The 15,585-nt window shown below is 44.2% G+C and overlaps 1 protein-coding gene across 1 annotated transcript; it reads right to left on the reverse strand.

Annotated features, from left to right (window-relative positions):
• Positions 1-1,952: 1,952 nt before the first annotated feature.
• LOC311139899 (cytoplasmic dynein 1 light intermediate chain 1-like) lies at positions 1,953-14,672 on the reverse strand (the record flags this gene model as incomplete). The annotated part of the gene is made up of 13 exons (XM_084174895.1): positions 1,953-2,139; positions 7,256-7,366; positions 7,582-7,672; positions 7,868-7,912; positions 8,117-8,176; positions 8,673-8,784; positions 8,905-9,040; positions 9,284-9,377; positions 9,638-9,807; positions 10,040-10,270; positions 10,438-10,554; positions 14,329-14,402; positions 14,581-14,672. 13 exons carry the CDS (start codon positions 14,670-14,672, stop codon positions 2,057-2,059), a joined length of 1,416 nt encoding a protein of 471 aa, XP_084031021.1. The 3' UTR covers positions 1,953-2,056.
• Between the last annotated feature and the right edge of the window lie 913 nt (positions 14,673-15,585).

The following is a 15,585-nucleotide window of genomic DNA, read 5'->3' on the forward strand; positions in this document are numbered from 1 at the left end:
TCCCTCCATCACGCCCAACCTGCATCGCAATCTGCCCAGGAATACCTGCTCTTCTAGGTGCCCCGCTTGTTTCTGTGTGAACTACCTTCACAGCTTCTGCATACGAGATGTTACGCTCCCTCCTGACCTGCTGCACTTCCACCTGTCTTTTCATCACTGAACAGCACTTTAACTGGGCCCGTCTCCACATTCCCCATATGTATGTTCTCCCCCACACTTTGCACATCTCCTTTTGCCTTTACACACCGCAGCCACATGCCCAAACCTTTGACAGTTACAGCAACAGTTTCGGAACATATGCTCGCTCATAGTAACTCATATACCCAATCCTACATTTTCCTAGCAATACCAGATCCTCAAAGTTTAGTAGCACTGTCAAGCTATCCACCTTCTTCCCATCTCGCGTCATCTGGAGGCACTTTGCCTCAATAAGAGAGCCTCCCTTCAAGTGGTCCTTTATTTCTTGCATGTTAACAATTTCTGGAACTCCTGTAATAACTCCCGTCACCCACTTCCATCCAGTTTGATTCGGCATGCTGCTATCAACCACACGTTTACATACCTGCTTGAGTTTGAACGCCTTCTCACACTGTTTAGCATTGAAACACAACACCACCAAACTTCCATCACGAAGAACTTTAGAAGACACAACCTCTCCTACTTTACTCTCCAAATCCCTAGTCAACGTGAGCGGACTCACCGCCTTTCACCAACACCTTGAACTCCACTTCTCTCAGTACAACACTGTGAACCGAACCGTCCTCATCCCTACTCTCCTCTGACAAGACCTGCAAAGGCTCCTCAGGCTTCCTCTTCTTCTTAACCTTTACTCTTACTACACTGCCACCTTTTTCCACTTCACTCCATCCCGTCCTCCTCAACTCCTAACCCCCCTACCTTTCTATCCATCTCTGCTCCAGTCACAGCCCAGTGTTGCTCAACCACCTCCACCGGATTTCTTCCTGTTTTGTCAATATCTTCTCACTCTTTGCAACTGAACGACGATGATTTTCTTAGCACCCCGTTCTGAAACCTCCCGGTCTCCTTTTATAGTCTTTCAGACTTCCCGGCCAGCACCAGGATACAGCTCAACAATAGTGGTGGACGTTAGACAATATCATTGGCTATTGCATCAACAGGTACCATAGGCCTAAAGGAACATGAGACAAAAGCCGAATACTGGTTATTAATACAGCTTTATTGAACAACGGCAGATTTAACAACGGTTCATTGAGAACTTGACTACATATTCCGAACACATGGACATTGCTCATCATCAAACCTCGACTACCTTTTTAAGATTGTGACAGATGATTACCCTATGCCAATAAAATACTCCAGTGGTCTGCCTATTTTCTAATCCAAACCAAGCAAATAAACACGACACAAGTAAAAATAAAAAATCATTTCCCTGGTTTTAACGCATCATCATTGACTCTTTAGTTCTAATAGAACCCTTGATTATGACCATTATAAGCACTAAAACATGAACTATTTCAATCATTCTGCCCGATTGTACAGCGGTCTTCATCCATCAGCGTTCCAGTGCATTATGAAATCATATAACAATGTAACTGGTGTCTACCAAATACCTATCTCCCCAAATGGCAAAAATCTATCTCCTCCACTTTGAAAACATCCTCGCAGACAGCCACAGAGTTCAGAGTGACACCAAGGATGTGCACCTGTCACAGTGGCTTCAAGGCCACCCGCAAGAAATCCAGTTGCTCTCATTTTAATGTTGGTCTAAAAATAAAGCAACAACGAGTCAACAGCCGTACTCCATTTCCCTCCAATATCCTGTGAGCTTATCTTTTATATAATACATTGATGGTTTTCAGTAAGTCCATGTTGTGTTGCTTTGGCGGTGTTTCAACGGGTTGGCATGCAAGGCTCAGTCTCACGGCAACCGCTCTAAGACCGCTCTGTTCTGTTTCCAGTCCAGCTTCTGATCCATCCGACAGTCGAGGGTTTAAAAAGAGGGAGAGGACCCAGCGAGTGTGTGCGCGTGTGGGTGTGTGGTGGCGGGGAGGGTCAGGGGTTGGTGTTTGGGGGTTCAGGACTCCTCCATGTCGGCTGGGGGGGAGGGTGAGGTGGGGGAGGATGCCTCTGGCTCACCGTCTAGTCCCATCTTTGACCCTGGAAGAGTTCACAAAATAGGTCTTGGTGTTAAAAATACACTTTCACCCAATTGCTAGTATTGGGACAAAGATCAGTTTGCAGTTGTACTCTCTTTGTGGCACCATTTGAAAATGACAAATAAAACATACATATGAAACAAATTAATACATCAATAGTCCCCTGTAGCTCAGTTGGTAGAGCATGGCGCTTGCAACGCCAGGGTTGTGGGTTCGTTTCCCACGGGGGCCAGTATGAAAATGTATGCACTCACTAACTGTAAGTCGCTCTGGATAAGAGCGTCTGCTAAATGACTAAAATGTAAAAATGTAAATCAAATTCTGAAAACAAAGAAATTAGTTCTAACCAACTACTAAGGCCTTTTACAACAAAATAGGATATGGGAGGACATAGGCTCTGTGCTGTCCTTTAGTGGCAGACCTACACTACCAGTCAAACGTTTGGACACACCTACTCATTCAAGGGTTTTTCTTTATTTTTATTATTTTCTACATTGTAGAATAATAGTGAAGTCATCAACACTATGAAATAACACATATGGAATCATGTAGTAACCAACAAAGTGTTAAACAAATCAAAATATATTTTATATTTGAGATTCTTCAAATAGCCACCCTTTGCCATGATGACAGCTTTGCACACTCTTGGCTTTAGTGGCAGACCTGTATGTCTGACGTCTGGGGAGTAGCAACAAATGAGGATATGGGAGGACATGAGCTCTGTGCTGTCCTTTAGTGGCAGACCTATGGAGTAGCAGAATGAGCACAAACAAACAAGGAGGCTTAGGACCCAAACAAGCAAAAGCTGATGGAGCACCCAGCCACATCCACTCATTTGGGCCAGGCAGGCTCTGTGTGTGTGCAGGAACACAAGGGCAGGGAAACAGGCCGGTCAGTCTAACTGACCAAGTACAAAGGAGTCAGAAGAACTGCTGCAGATCTACAGGTAACTGCCAAAATAATGGAAACACTTGAGTAAATGAAGGATACAAAGTCTATTGAAAAGAGGTGCTTCCACAACAGAGGAGGCTGGTGGGAGGAGCTATTGGAGGACGGGCTCATTGTAATAGCTGGAATGGTGTTAATGGAACAGAGTCAATATGTGTGATACCGTTCCATTAATTTCAATCCAGCCATTACAACGTCCTCCTATAGCTCCACCCACCAGACTCCACAAAGGTGTGGTTCCTCAGTTAATTAAGCAATAAACATCCAATCATGCTTAGGGGTCATGTTTACAACATAAAATCAGGGTTTGTTGAATGGTGGAATGGTCATATGGCTACAGAGTGAGCATGCCCAATGAATATGAGCGCATGCAGGAGAGTTACATGATACACCGACCTTAGCGGGGCCAGCATCCTGTAACTAACACACACACAGAGAAAGATGAGCAATGGCCATAGAAGGGGTTCTAAAATACAATCCGGAGCACCGGATTGAGAACTCAGTTATGATCAGTTGATCTACCATCCACATCATTAGACAATTATAGGTTACATCATGATTATTAAAAGGTTGACTGAAAACCAGCATAAACAAAAGGGTCATTTAGGACAGAACTATTTACTACTTTAAAAAAAGGGGTTTATACAAAAATATAAACGCAACATGTAAAGTGTTGGTCCCATATTTCATGAGCTGAAATAAAAGATCCCAGAAATGTTCTATACGCACAAAAAGCTTATTTATTTCAAATGTTGTGCACAAATTTGTTTACATCCCCGTTAGTGAGCATTTCTCCTTTGCCAAGATAATCCATCCACCTGACAGGTGTGGCATATCAAGAAGCTGAATAAACAGCATGATCATTACACAGGTGCACCTTGTGCTGGGGACAATAAAAGGCCACTTGAAAATGTGCAGTTGTCTCAAGTTTGAGGGAGCGTGCAATTGGCATGCTGACTGCAGGAATGTCCACCAGAGCTGTTGCAGGAGAATTTAATGTTCATTTCTCCACCATAAGCCATCTCCAACGTCGTTTTAGAGAATTTGCAGCCTCACAACTGCAGACCACGTGTAACCACGCCAGCCCAGGACTTCCACATCTGGCTTCTTCACCTGCGGGGTCGTCTGAGACCAGCACATCCAAAGAATTTCTCCACAAACTGTCAGAAACCATCTCAGGGAAGCTCATCTGCGTGCTCGTCATCCTCACCAGGGTCTTGACCTGACTGTAGTTTGTCGTCGTAACCGACTTCAGTGGGCAAATGCACACCTTCGATGGCTGGAGAAGTGTGCTCTTCACGGATAAATCCCTGTTTCAAATGTACCGGGCAGATGGCGTTGTATGGGCGAGTGGTTTGCGGATGTCAACGTTGTGAACAGAGTGCCCCATGGTGGCAGTGGGGTTATGGTATGGGCAGGCATAAGCTACGGACAACGAACACAATTGCATTTTATCGATGGCAATTTGAACGCACAGAGATACCGTGATGAGATCCTGAGGCCCATTGTCGTGTAATTTATCCACCGCAATCACCTCATGTTTCAGCATGATAATGCACGGCCCCATGTCGCAAGGATCTTTACACAATTCCTGGAAGCTGAAAATGTCCCAGTTCTTCCATGGCCTGCATACTCACCAGACATGTCACCTATTGAGCACGGGATGCTCTGGATCAACGTGTACGACACAGTGTTCCAGTTCTCGCCAATATCCAGCAACTTCGCACAGCCATTGAAGAGGAGTGGGACAACATTCCACAGGCCACAATCAACAGCCTGATCAACTCTATGTGAAGGAGATGTGTCACGCTGCATGAGCCAAATGGTGGTCACACCAGATACTGACTGATTTTCTGATCCACGCCGCTACTGTTTTTTAAAAGGTATCTGTGACCAACAGATGCAAATCTGTATGTATTCCCAGTCATGTGAAATCCATAGATTAGGGCCTAATGAAATTAATTTCAATTGACTAATTTCCTTATATGTAAAAAAGAGTAAAATCTTTGAAATGGTTGTATGTTGCGTTTATATTTTTATTCACTGTAAGATTGGTACATGCATACATTTCTGAACTTTTGAAGATATATAGCCATTTGTAATGGTAATATTTAAGATGAATAAAGTTCATATTACCACAATACTTAGCATATTTATATGTTCTCCCTTTATGTAATACACATGATTTTGAGTATTCTATTTGGGACACTCATTGTGTATGGTCACTAGACTATCTGTTGATAGTGATTGATGCCAGACTGGAGGTACAAGGACCGATGACACTGGTTGTTATTGTATTCTGTGACCCTGTGTGATTCTGTAGCAGCTGATGCGGTGACTTCCTACAAGCCTCTCGGCGGGTGTTAACAGAACATTGGTGCTGTGAGATTAGAATATAAGGGCCTACTTAGAGAAGGCCAGTTAGAAATGTTCTATGCTGGAGGTTATCTCCCTGTTGCAACTTTTATTAAGCTCACCTTCTGGTTTCCATGGAAATTCTCTATTACACCAACGACTCTTGAAGAATATAACTTCTAAATGCCTCATGAGCTTAGTTACTGAGGTTTAGAACCGCTGGTAAAGACAATGGAAGGAGTGGGAGTGACAGGAGGAGGACAGGACACCCACGTGCACAGTGCACTTAAACAACCACATTGACTACAGCTCAGCATTCAACACCATAGTGCCCTCTAAGCTCATCACTAAGCTAAGGATCCTGGGACTAAACACCTCCCTCTGCAACTGGATCCTGGACTTCCTGACGGGCCGCCCCCAGGTGGTAAGGGTAGGTAACAACACATCTGCCACACTGATCCTCAACACGGGGGCCCCTCAGGGGTGCGTGCTCAGTCCCCTCCTGTACTCTCTGTTCACCCATGACTGCATGGCCAGGCACGACTCCAACATCATCATGAAGTTTGCCGACGACACAACAGTGGTAGGCCTGATCACCGACAACGATGAGACAGCCTATAGGGAGGAGGTCAGAGATCTGGCCGTGTGGTGCCAGGACAACAACCTCTCCCTCAACGTGACCAAGACAAAGGAGATGATTGTGGACTACAGGAAAAAAAAGAGGACTGAGCACGCCCCCATTCTCATCGACGGGGCTGAAGTGGAACAGGTTGAGAGCTTCAAGTTCCTTGGTGTCCACATCACCAACGAACTATCATGGTCCAAACACACCAAGACAGTCGTGAAGAGGGCACGACAAAGCCTATTCCCCCTCAGGAGACTAAAAAGATTTGGCATGGGTCCTCAGATCCTCAAAAAATTCTACAGCTGCACCATCGAGAGCATCCTGACTGGTTGCATCACCGCCTGGTATGGCAACTGCTTGGCCTCTGACCGCAAGGCACTACAGAGGGTAGTGCGTACGGCCCAGTACATCACTGGGGCAAAGCTCCCTGCCATCCAGGACCTCTATACCAGGCGGTGTCAGAGGAAGGCCCTCAAAATTGTCAAAGACTCCAGCCACCCTAGTCATAGACTGTTCTCTCTGCTACCGCACGGCAAGCGGTACCGGAGTGCCAAGTCTAGGTCCAAAAGACTTCTCAACAGCTTCTACCCCCAAGCCATAAGACTCCTGAACAGCTAATCATGGCTACCCGGACTATTTGCACTGCCCCCCCACCCCATCCTTTTTACGCTGCTGCTACTCTGTTAAGTATTTATGCATAGTCACTTTAACTCTACCCACATGTACATATTACCTCAACTACCTCAACTAGCCGGTGCCCCCGCACATTGACTATGCAACGGTACCCCCCTGTATATATAGCCTCCCTACTGTCACTTTATTTTACTGTATATATAGCCTCCCTACTGTCACTTTATTTTACTTCTGCTCTTTTTTTCTCAACACTTTTTTGTTGTTGTTTTATTCTTACTTGTTTGTTTAAAATAAATGCACTGTTGGTTAAGGGCTGTAAGTAAGCATTTCACTGTAATGTCTGCACCTGTTGTATTCGGCGCATGTGACCAATAAAATTTGATTTGATTTGATTTGACAGACATGCAGTGAGATGACAGAACGGACAATTTTCTATTTCAAGTCCTGTCTTTCTGGGGGTAAATTTGGGGAAGAATACCTGTTGCTGTGCTACCTAGAACTTTACTAGAAAGTGTATGATAAAAGAGTTACAGATCTTCCATGTGTGGAGCAGTACCTGATTTCCGGACTGTTCTGGGCGTGTTGTTGGCCCCACCCCCTTCCCCGGTCTTCTTGCTCAGCAGACTGTTGAAGAAGTTAGCCAGCACGCCCTCGCTGGTCTGCCCGCCTAATGGCACAGCGAAAAACAAAAAGAGACAAAACACCACAGTTAAAGCGAACAAGCAAGGTTGGCAGGTATTGTTTAAAAAAATAAAAAATAACAGTTAGGCTAACGGTTTCATTCCCTATGTACAAAATATAGGTACAAACTTAGCACTGGTGCCAAAGATAATCTTAGTCATTTTAGTAGAATGAGTTATCGGGGATCTCTGGTCTTGGTACCTGGTTGCATGGGCATCACATTGGCCACGTTTGCTGTTGCCGAGCGGTTTGACACCCGAGGAGAGCCAGTGGGTGCTCTGTTTGTGGTGTCCTGAGAGGAAGAGGGGGAGGAATGATACAGGAAAGGTAGAGAGAAGAGGAGAGAGGATGAGGAGAAGGGAGGGGAGAGAAAGAGAAGAGACAGGAAAGGAAGGAGGAGGAGAGGATCATGTATTGCATATATCAGAAGATCTACATGAACTCTTCTTTTGGTCCTTTACAGTAGCATGTTTCCCCAGACACTTACCACTGGTCTGCCTGCCGCCGCTGGGGGCTGCTTGGACAACAGGGTCTGTTAAACAACAACACAGAGCATGTCAGTGTGACAGTCCAGATAGAGTCTGAAGCCCTTAACACAACTAGCCTAATTCATATGGCAACTGGCAGAAATAAACTGTTATAACAGCTGATGTCAGATTAGCGTCATGCAATATTATCAAAGTCATGTTTTGGGTCATACCAGCTGTATCAATATATACTGTACATTCTCACTTACCTGAAGCTTTAGGAGAAACACTTGGTCATCCTCCGCACCTAGTTCCTTTTCATGTACAAACTGCACAAAAAAAAAAAAAACATCATAAACAAACATACCTATATACAGTTTCTCCACAAAATGACATGCAAGTCATCCTAATGTGTTAGTTTAGTGTACATCCGATCAAGTACATAATTTGCTTGGCCTTGGGTTTTGGCACTGTAATCTGAGATCTGAGTACAGGCAGGCTCATCCTGGTAATCTGATGTTATTTGAGATTATGGTACTCATCCCGGAGCCCAGTAAAGTCCAGAGGAGAGGACTGGAGAGAGAGCAAAACACCCAGAATCCCCCAATCCACCCAGACACAGCACCAACCCTGCATGCTAGTAGTAACCTCTGACCCTGATCAGGGCTAAGGAGTTTAGATTCAGTCACAAGTTCAATCAACTCCAAGATCCTACTCCTAGAGTGTAGGGTTATAGTTAAAAGGCCTTTTAAAATTACACTTGTTTCTAATAAAACGGTAATGTCAGTGCCAAGAAGAAGAAGGAGGAGATCAGAGTTCTATTACCTTTCTAACAGGAGGCTGGACGATAACCTCCTCAAACTTGTCTTCCCTTTTCAACGACTGAAAGGTTTCATATAAAATGGCGACCTTTTTTTCATTATCCCATCCTGATGGGCTGGAAGACAACAAACCACGAAAAGCATGAAAAAACGAAATAACTAAAAACGTCAGTGTCAACAGCACATGAGAAAAAAGGCTAAATGTTTCATTAGTGAGAACACAGAGTCACACTTACATGAATACTGAGTCTTTCTCCACCACCTGGGCCAGCATGTCAAAGGGAAACCCGTATAATCTATGGACCAGGTATTTATACAATAGGTCTATGTTCTTGTTCTCCTTCATTGACGTGTATAGCAGCGCAGCGCCATCTGAGAGGCCACTACTTGTCAAGGATAGTATTATTGATAGAATGGCCAACGATATCTTAAAGACCCCTCTAATACCTAGCTAAGAAAGACCGTGCTCACTTCACACAAGAAAAACCTGAAACTGGTGCCTGCACATTGTTGGTACATCGAAGAAAAACATGAAAATGTATTAGTTTGAAAGAATAACGCCAGCGGAATGCCAACTCTTAGGTCAGACAACCAGTCGGTGAGTCGGAAGGATACACTGCAAGCAGAAGTGTCGGATGTGAGACTGGATGAAGTCAAAGTGTTCTTCCCGGTAGTCATGCTCTTTCTCTAGACTGACAAACGTGTCACACTGCAGAGGAGGGAAGTGGAGAGAGGGAAAGAGAATACTGAGAGAGAGAGAGGGTAAGCCACACAAGACAAGATTGAAAAAGAGATTGAAAGCAGAGGAAATTAGAAATAGTGTAAAACACAATGACAGATTTTCCATCCTTTATACACATGTATGAATAAAGAAACCATACCAATGCCACTGAAAGTATATTTTGATAAGTTGAGTTAAATGAAGTTGCCTTGTTCTTTCCCTAATGCCAATTGGTTTGCCCACCCTACCTTTGTGCACACCACCATAACAGGCACGCCCAGGTTGTGTGTGAGTGTCTCCTCTCCCAAAGGGAGGACCACACACTCCTCCTCAGCCTCCCCAGCCATGGGGTTCCTCCTCTTGGGAGAGGCGCTGTGGTCTCCCCCTGGCTCTGTGTACTCCTGGAACTGTCGGACCACTAGCGGTAGAGGAGAGGGAGGAAGAGATTCAATTTTAGACTGCTATTTTACCCTTTTTCATTCAAACCCAGAGCAATTCATCTCGATTAACTTTATAGTTTACATCTCATGGCTAATCAAAGTTTTAAAGAAATACTGTTGAAGTAGCCATTTCTGTCTTTAATGTTATGAAGTATGAACGTCTGTGTCTGTCTCCCCACCCCCCTCCATCTCGCAGATTCATAGACGTACATCTCTGTTCCATGTCCCTCAGTGTCTCTGGGTTGACTCGGAGCTTGTCGATGTGTTCTCGCAGCACGCTGGCCCACTTCTGCAGAGAGTCCAGCACCGTCCACGGTCTGGACATGTCCACTACCAGCAGGGCCATAGTGTCGGCCAGGTTCTCCCCACACACAGCAAACTTCTGGAGGCCTTTGTGATACAGGTCACCGTCCAGAATCCATGCGTTACACATAGCATGATCTGCACAGACACACAAACAGTTTGGGGTCAAATCACACCAAAAAGGAGAAATCGTACCATGCTATCCTATTGATCACCAGTGATCCATCATAAACTGATGCCCGAGCTATATCATGAACTAAAACAAACCTTTGTTTTCTCATCATGTTCCAAAAAGCCACACTTACCATCGATGTCATCATCGTGAACGTTAAAGTACAGGTACTCCAGTCCTCTGCCTTTCATGTATTCTTCAACTCCCTGCAGTTTGGCTATCAGAGTGGTCTTACCTGCCCCCGTCTCACCTGCAGCAAACATGAAACACATACGTGCAGGTAAACTGCATGGTAAGCAAAATTATTAAAACACGTTATAGCCCACTGCAGGCTCCATTAGGCCTGTAGGTTGGTTGCCTGCGGTGGCCAGTGGTGGCCAGTGGTGGCCAGTGGTGGCCAGTGGTGGCCTGCGGTGGCCTGCGGTGGCCAGTGGTGGCCAGTGGTGGCCAGTGGTGGCCTGCGGTGGCCAGTGGTGGCCAGTGGTGGCCTGCGGTGGCCAGTGGTGGCCAGTGGTGGCCAGTGGTGGCCAGTGGTGGCCTGCGGTGGCCAGTGGTGGCCAGTGGTGGCCAGTGCTCTAGGCCTATACAATTATCTATGATCTTGCATCAGTGCAGCTATAGCTCACAAAATGAGTTAGGCCTATATGCAGGGCAAATACAGTGCCTTCAGAAAATATTCACACCTTGACCTTTTTCCATATTTTGTTGTGTTACAAAGTGGGATTAAAATGGATGGAATTGTCATTTTTTGTAAACGATCTACACAAAATACTCTGTAATGTCAAAGTGGAAGAAAAATTCTAACATTTGTAAAAAATATAAAAAATAAAAGCAAAAGTATTCAACCCCGAGTCAATACATGTTAGAATCACCTTTGGTAGTGCTTTGCACATCTGGATTGTACAACATTTGCACATTACTATTTTAAAAATTCTTCCAGCTCTGTCAAGTTGGTTGTTGATCATTGCTAGACAGCCATTTTCAACATTTTACATTTTAGTCATTTAGCAGACGCTCTTATCCAGAGCGACTTACAGTTAGTGAGTGCATACATTATTATTATTATATTTTTCTTACTGACCCCCCCCCCCGTGGGAATCGAACCCACAACCCTTGCGTTGCAAACGCCATGCTCTACCAACTGAGCTACATCCCTGCCGGCCATTCCCTCCCTTACACTGGACAACGCTGGGCCAATTGTGCGCCGCCCCATTTGTCTCCCGGTCACGGCCAGCTACGACAGAGCCTGGATTCGAACCAGAATCTCAAGTGGCACAGCTAGCACTGCGATGCACTGCCCTAGACCACTGCGCCACTCGGGAGATAAGTCTTGCCATAGACTTTCAAGCTGATTTAAGTCAAAACGGTAACCATGCCACTCAGGAACATTCAATGTCAAGCAACTCCAGTGTTTATTTGGCCTTGTGTTTTACGTTATTGTCCTGCTGAAAGGTGACCGTCTCCCAGTGTTTGTTGGAAAGCAGACTGAACCAGGTTTTCCTCTAGGATTTTGCCTGTGCTTAGCTCCACTCCGTTTCATTTTATCATTAAAAAAGAAAACTCCCTAATCCTTGCCAATGACAAGCATACCAATAACATGATGCAGTCACCACTATGCTTGAAAATATGAAAAGTGGTACTCAGAGATGTGTTGTGTTGGATTTGCCCCAAACATAACGCTTTGTATTCAGGACATAAAGTTAATTTCTTTGCCACATTTTTTACAGTTTTACTTTAGTGCCTTATTGCAAACAGGATGCATGTTTTGGAATATTGGGCCCCGTGTAGCTCAGTTGGTAGAGCATGGCGCCTGCAACGCCAGGGTTGTGGGTTCGATTTCCACGGGGGGCCAGTATGAAACAAATAAATAATTATGCACTCACTAACTGTAAGTCGCTCTGGATAAGAGCGTCTGCTAAAAATGACAACAAATTTTTTTTTTTATTCTGTACAGGCTCCTTTTTTTTGCCACTGTCAATTAGGTTAGTATTGTGGAGTAACTACAATGTTGTTGATTCATCCTCAGTTTTCTATCACAGCCATTACACTCTGTAACTGTTTTAAAGTCACCATTGGCCTCATGGTGAAATCCCTGAGCGGTTTCCTTGACAACTTCCTTCACAACAGCACTGTGCTGCTCAGCGAAGCTCAAGAAGTATGAATGCCCTGACTTCTGCAGAGGCCGTGTCAGTAAATGCTGCACGGCCAATGCAGAAGTCAGAATGACCATGCAGCACCTTCCATACAGGCTCCTCCGGCTCCAGAGACGTGCTCCGACCCCCAACTGTCTGTCATATGCGCGCAGGAAAATGGATCATGAGCATAGAGAAGATACATGTTTAGAACTGATAATTGATCGTATGGTGCAAGAATGACTGCAATTAATTGATGATTTAATGTTATGATGGACACAGCTTTGTAGAACCAAAGCATGCACAGCCTCTGCTCAACAAACTCGAGAACGATTTGTTTAGTCGGCTGCAGTTCATAAACGACTTTGAATTCTCACGACAGTCAAGCAATGCATTCCGCCAAGAGTTGTTCACAATCTAGTCCGGTAGCAACCACAGCTAGAAGGACCTTGTTTCAAATGTATCAAGAAATACATTTAATTTGTATGCCTAGCAATCAACAAATGTACATTGTTTAAAGCACACGTTTACAAGTCTCAGTCACAAATGACAGCTCCAATAAGCCCCCTACTGTGAACGACAGTTTTCAGTTCATCGTTCGCCGGTAGGAGGTCCTGCGTGCTCTGGGCATTAAAGGTGGGGCATGGTCATTCCGACTTCTGCATTGGCCGTGCAGCATTTACGGTGACATGTCCTCTGCAGAAGTCAGGGCATTCATACATCAGCGCAGAGCTGTTGTGAAGGAAGTGAGTTTGTGTTTACACAGGACCTCCCGCCCTCACCTACCGTCAACCAATCATGTAATGCGGAGCTAAACGGAGCCCTCCACATTGTTGCAACATTTGAGAGGCGCACAGCGATGCAGTATGGCGCTCAATTTGGCCTCTGCGTGCCTCCGGAGGCTCCGCAATTGCATCACACCATCCATACGGTGCCTCTGACCACATTTCGAGAGCAAGCATAAATTGGCACTTACTGACCCAAATGAACGGAATGAGCCGAAATATTTGTTTTTTTGACTGAACGAGTTAGGAAGGATGCCTGTATCTTTGTAGTGACTGGGTGTATTGATACATCATCCAAAGTGTAATTAATAACTTCACAATGCTCAAAGGGAAATTCAATGTCTGATTTTGGAATTGGAAAACCTCCCTGGTCTTTGTGGTTGAATCTGTGTTTGAAATTCACTCCTTGACTGAGGGATAATTGTAGGTCTGGGGAACAGAGATGAGGTAGTCATTCAAAAATAATGTTAAACACTTCGCACACAGAGTGAGTCCATGCAATGTGACTTGTTAAACACATTTTTACACCTAAACTTGACTCAAGACATTTCAGCTTTTCATTTGTAATACATTTCAAAAAACATAATTCCACTTTTACATTATGGGATATTGTGTGTAGGCCAGTGACAAAATAATATCAATTTAATCCATTTTCAAGGAGTGTGAATACTTTCTGAAGGCACTGTATACCACTACTCGACCAGATAAGAAATATATGTAATCTCATTTGCTTGTTGAGGGATTTCTCTTGCGGATTAAACTAGCAGGTGTTGAATATCATCACTCTTTCAATGTGATCTGATCTTCTGCAGAATTGGCCATTTTCAGTCGTTTATGAAACACTGTCCATATTTTGTTGGACAATAGGCCGCGCTGTTACGAATGCATTTAACAATAGCCTGCCATGATTCGGTTAATCATCAATTGTTTCTCAAACCTCGCAACAATGGTCCAATACTGGCAGTTATTGACATTGTAATGGAATACAGAACGCGTGGTGAGAGGCACTCCTTGTCTAGCATTCCGCACTCTGGAGTAGCTGAGAGAGCAGGTGGTCCATCCCGTGTCAATATTACACATTGCAAGCAGAAGATTAAATAGGCTTACCCATAATAAGAACATTTTTCCCAGACGGCAATTTTGACCGTGAACGCGTCGATACCTCACTCAAAATAGAGGTCCTGCAAGGCACAATGACATCAGATAAATACCAAGCACCCGTATCCCTGCCATTCAATCTGATGCGCTACCCCCTAGAACCAGATTTTTCAAAACCTAAAACCATTCAAAGGGGCTCTGACAGGCGAGCTAGGTCTTTCTAAAAGCTTTATTATTGTACAGTTCAGGGCCGATACTCACCATAAATTCTGGCCATCCTCCTCCTCGCTGGTTTGATTTTCTATAGAATTTAGTGTATTTGCAGTTGACGTAATTCTCAATGCAGAAGCCATCTTCTATCAGCCTTGAACGGATAAGGTGCCCGGATGTTTGAATTTCCATAATAGAGGGCACGTTCCAGATCACCTAATTTATAAGCGCTGCGGTCACGGCAAGTTCAAATTTGAAGCAAATCAAATCAAATCAAAAGTATTTGTTACATACACGTGTTTAGCAGATGTTATTGCGGGTGTAGCGAAATGCTTGTGCTTCTAGCTCCGACAGTGCAGTAATATCTAACAAGTAATATCTAACAATTTCACAACATATACCCAATACACACAAATCTAAATTAGGAATGGAATTAAGAATTTATACATATATGGACGAGCAATGATAGAGCGGCATGGACTAAGATACAGTAGAATATTATAGAATACAGTATATACATATGAGATGAGTAATGCAAGATATGTAAACATTGTTAAAGTGACTAGTGTTCCATTTCTTAAAGTGGCCAGTGATTTCAATAGGCAGCAGCAGCCTCTAATGTGCTAGTGATGGCTATTTAACAGTCTGATGGCCTTGAGATATAAGCTGTTTTTCAGTCTCTCGGTCCCAGCTTTGATGCACATATACTGACCTTGCTTTCTGGATGATAGCGGGGTGAACAGGCAGTGGCTCGGGTGGTTGATGTCCTTGATGAAGCCGTGCAGAATCACTGATATAAAAATAATCAACTTGCAGCAAATCTGTGCAGCACCATGCACAGAGTGAAAGAGACATTTTAAACACGGGAATGTGCAAAATGATAAATTATTAAATGATGCAGTCATACAATCTGTGTTTGTTCGGAATGGAAACAATTGCATTGATATGTTTTTGGAAATAATTACATTTTACATTTTTAGTCATTTAGCAGACGCTCTTATCCAGAGCGACTTACAGTTTTAGTGAGTGCATACATTTTTCATACTAATTTTACCT

The sequence above is a fragment of the Coregonus lavaretus genome, assembly GCF_964263955.1.
Source record: "Coregonus lavaretus genome assembly, chromosome: 13".
Classification (NCBI taxonomy): domain Eukaryota; kingdom Metazoa; phylum Chordata; class Actinopteri; order Salmoniformes; family Salmonidae; genus Coregonus; species Coregonus lavaretus.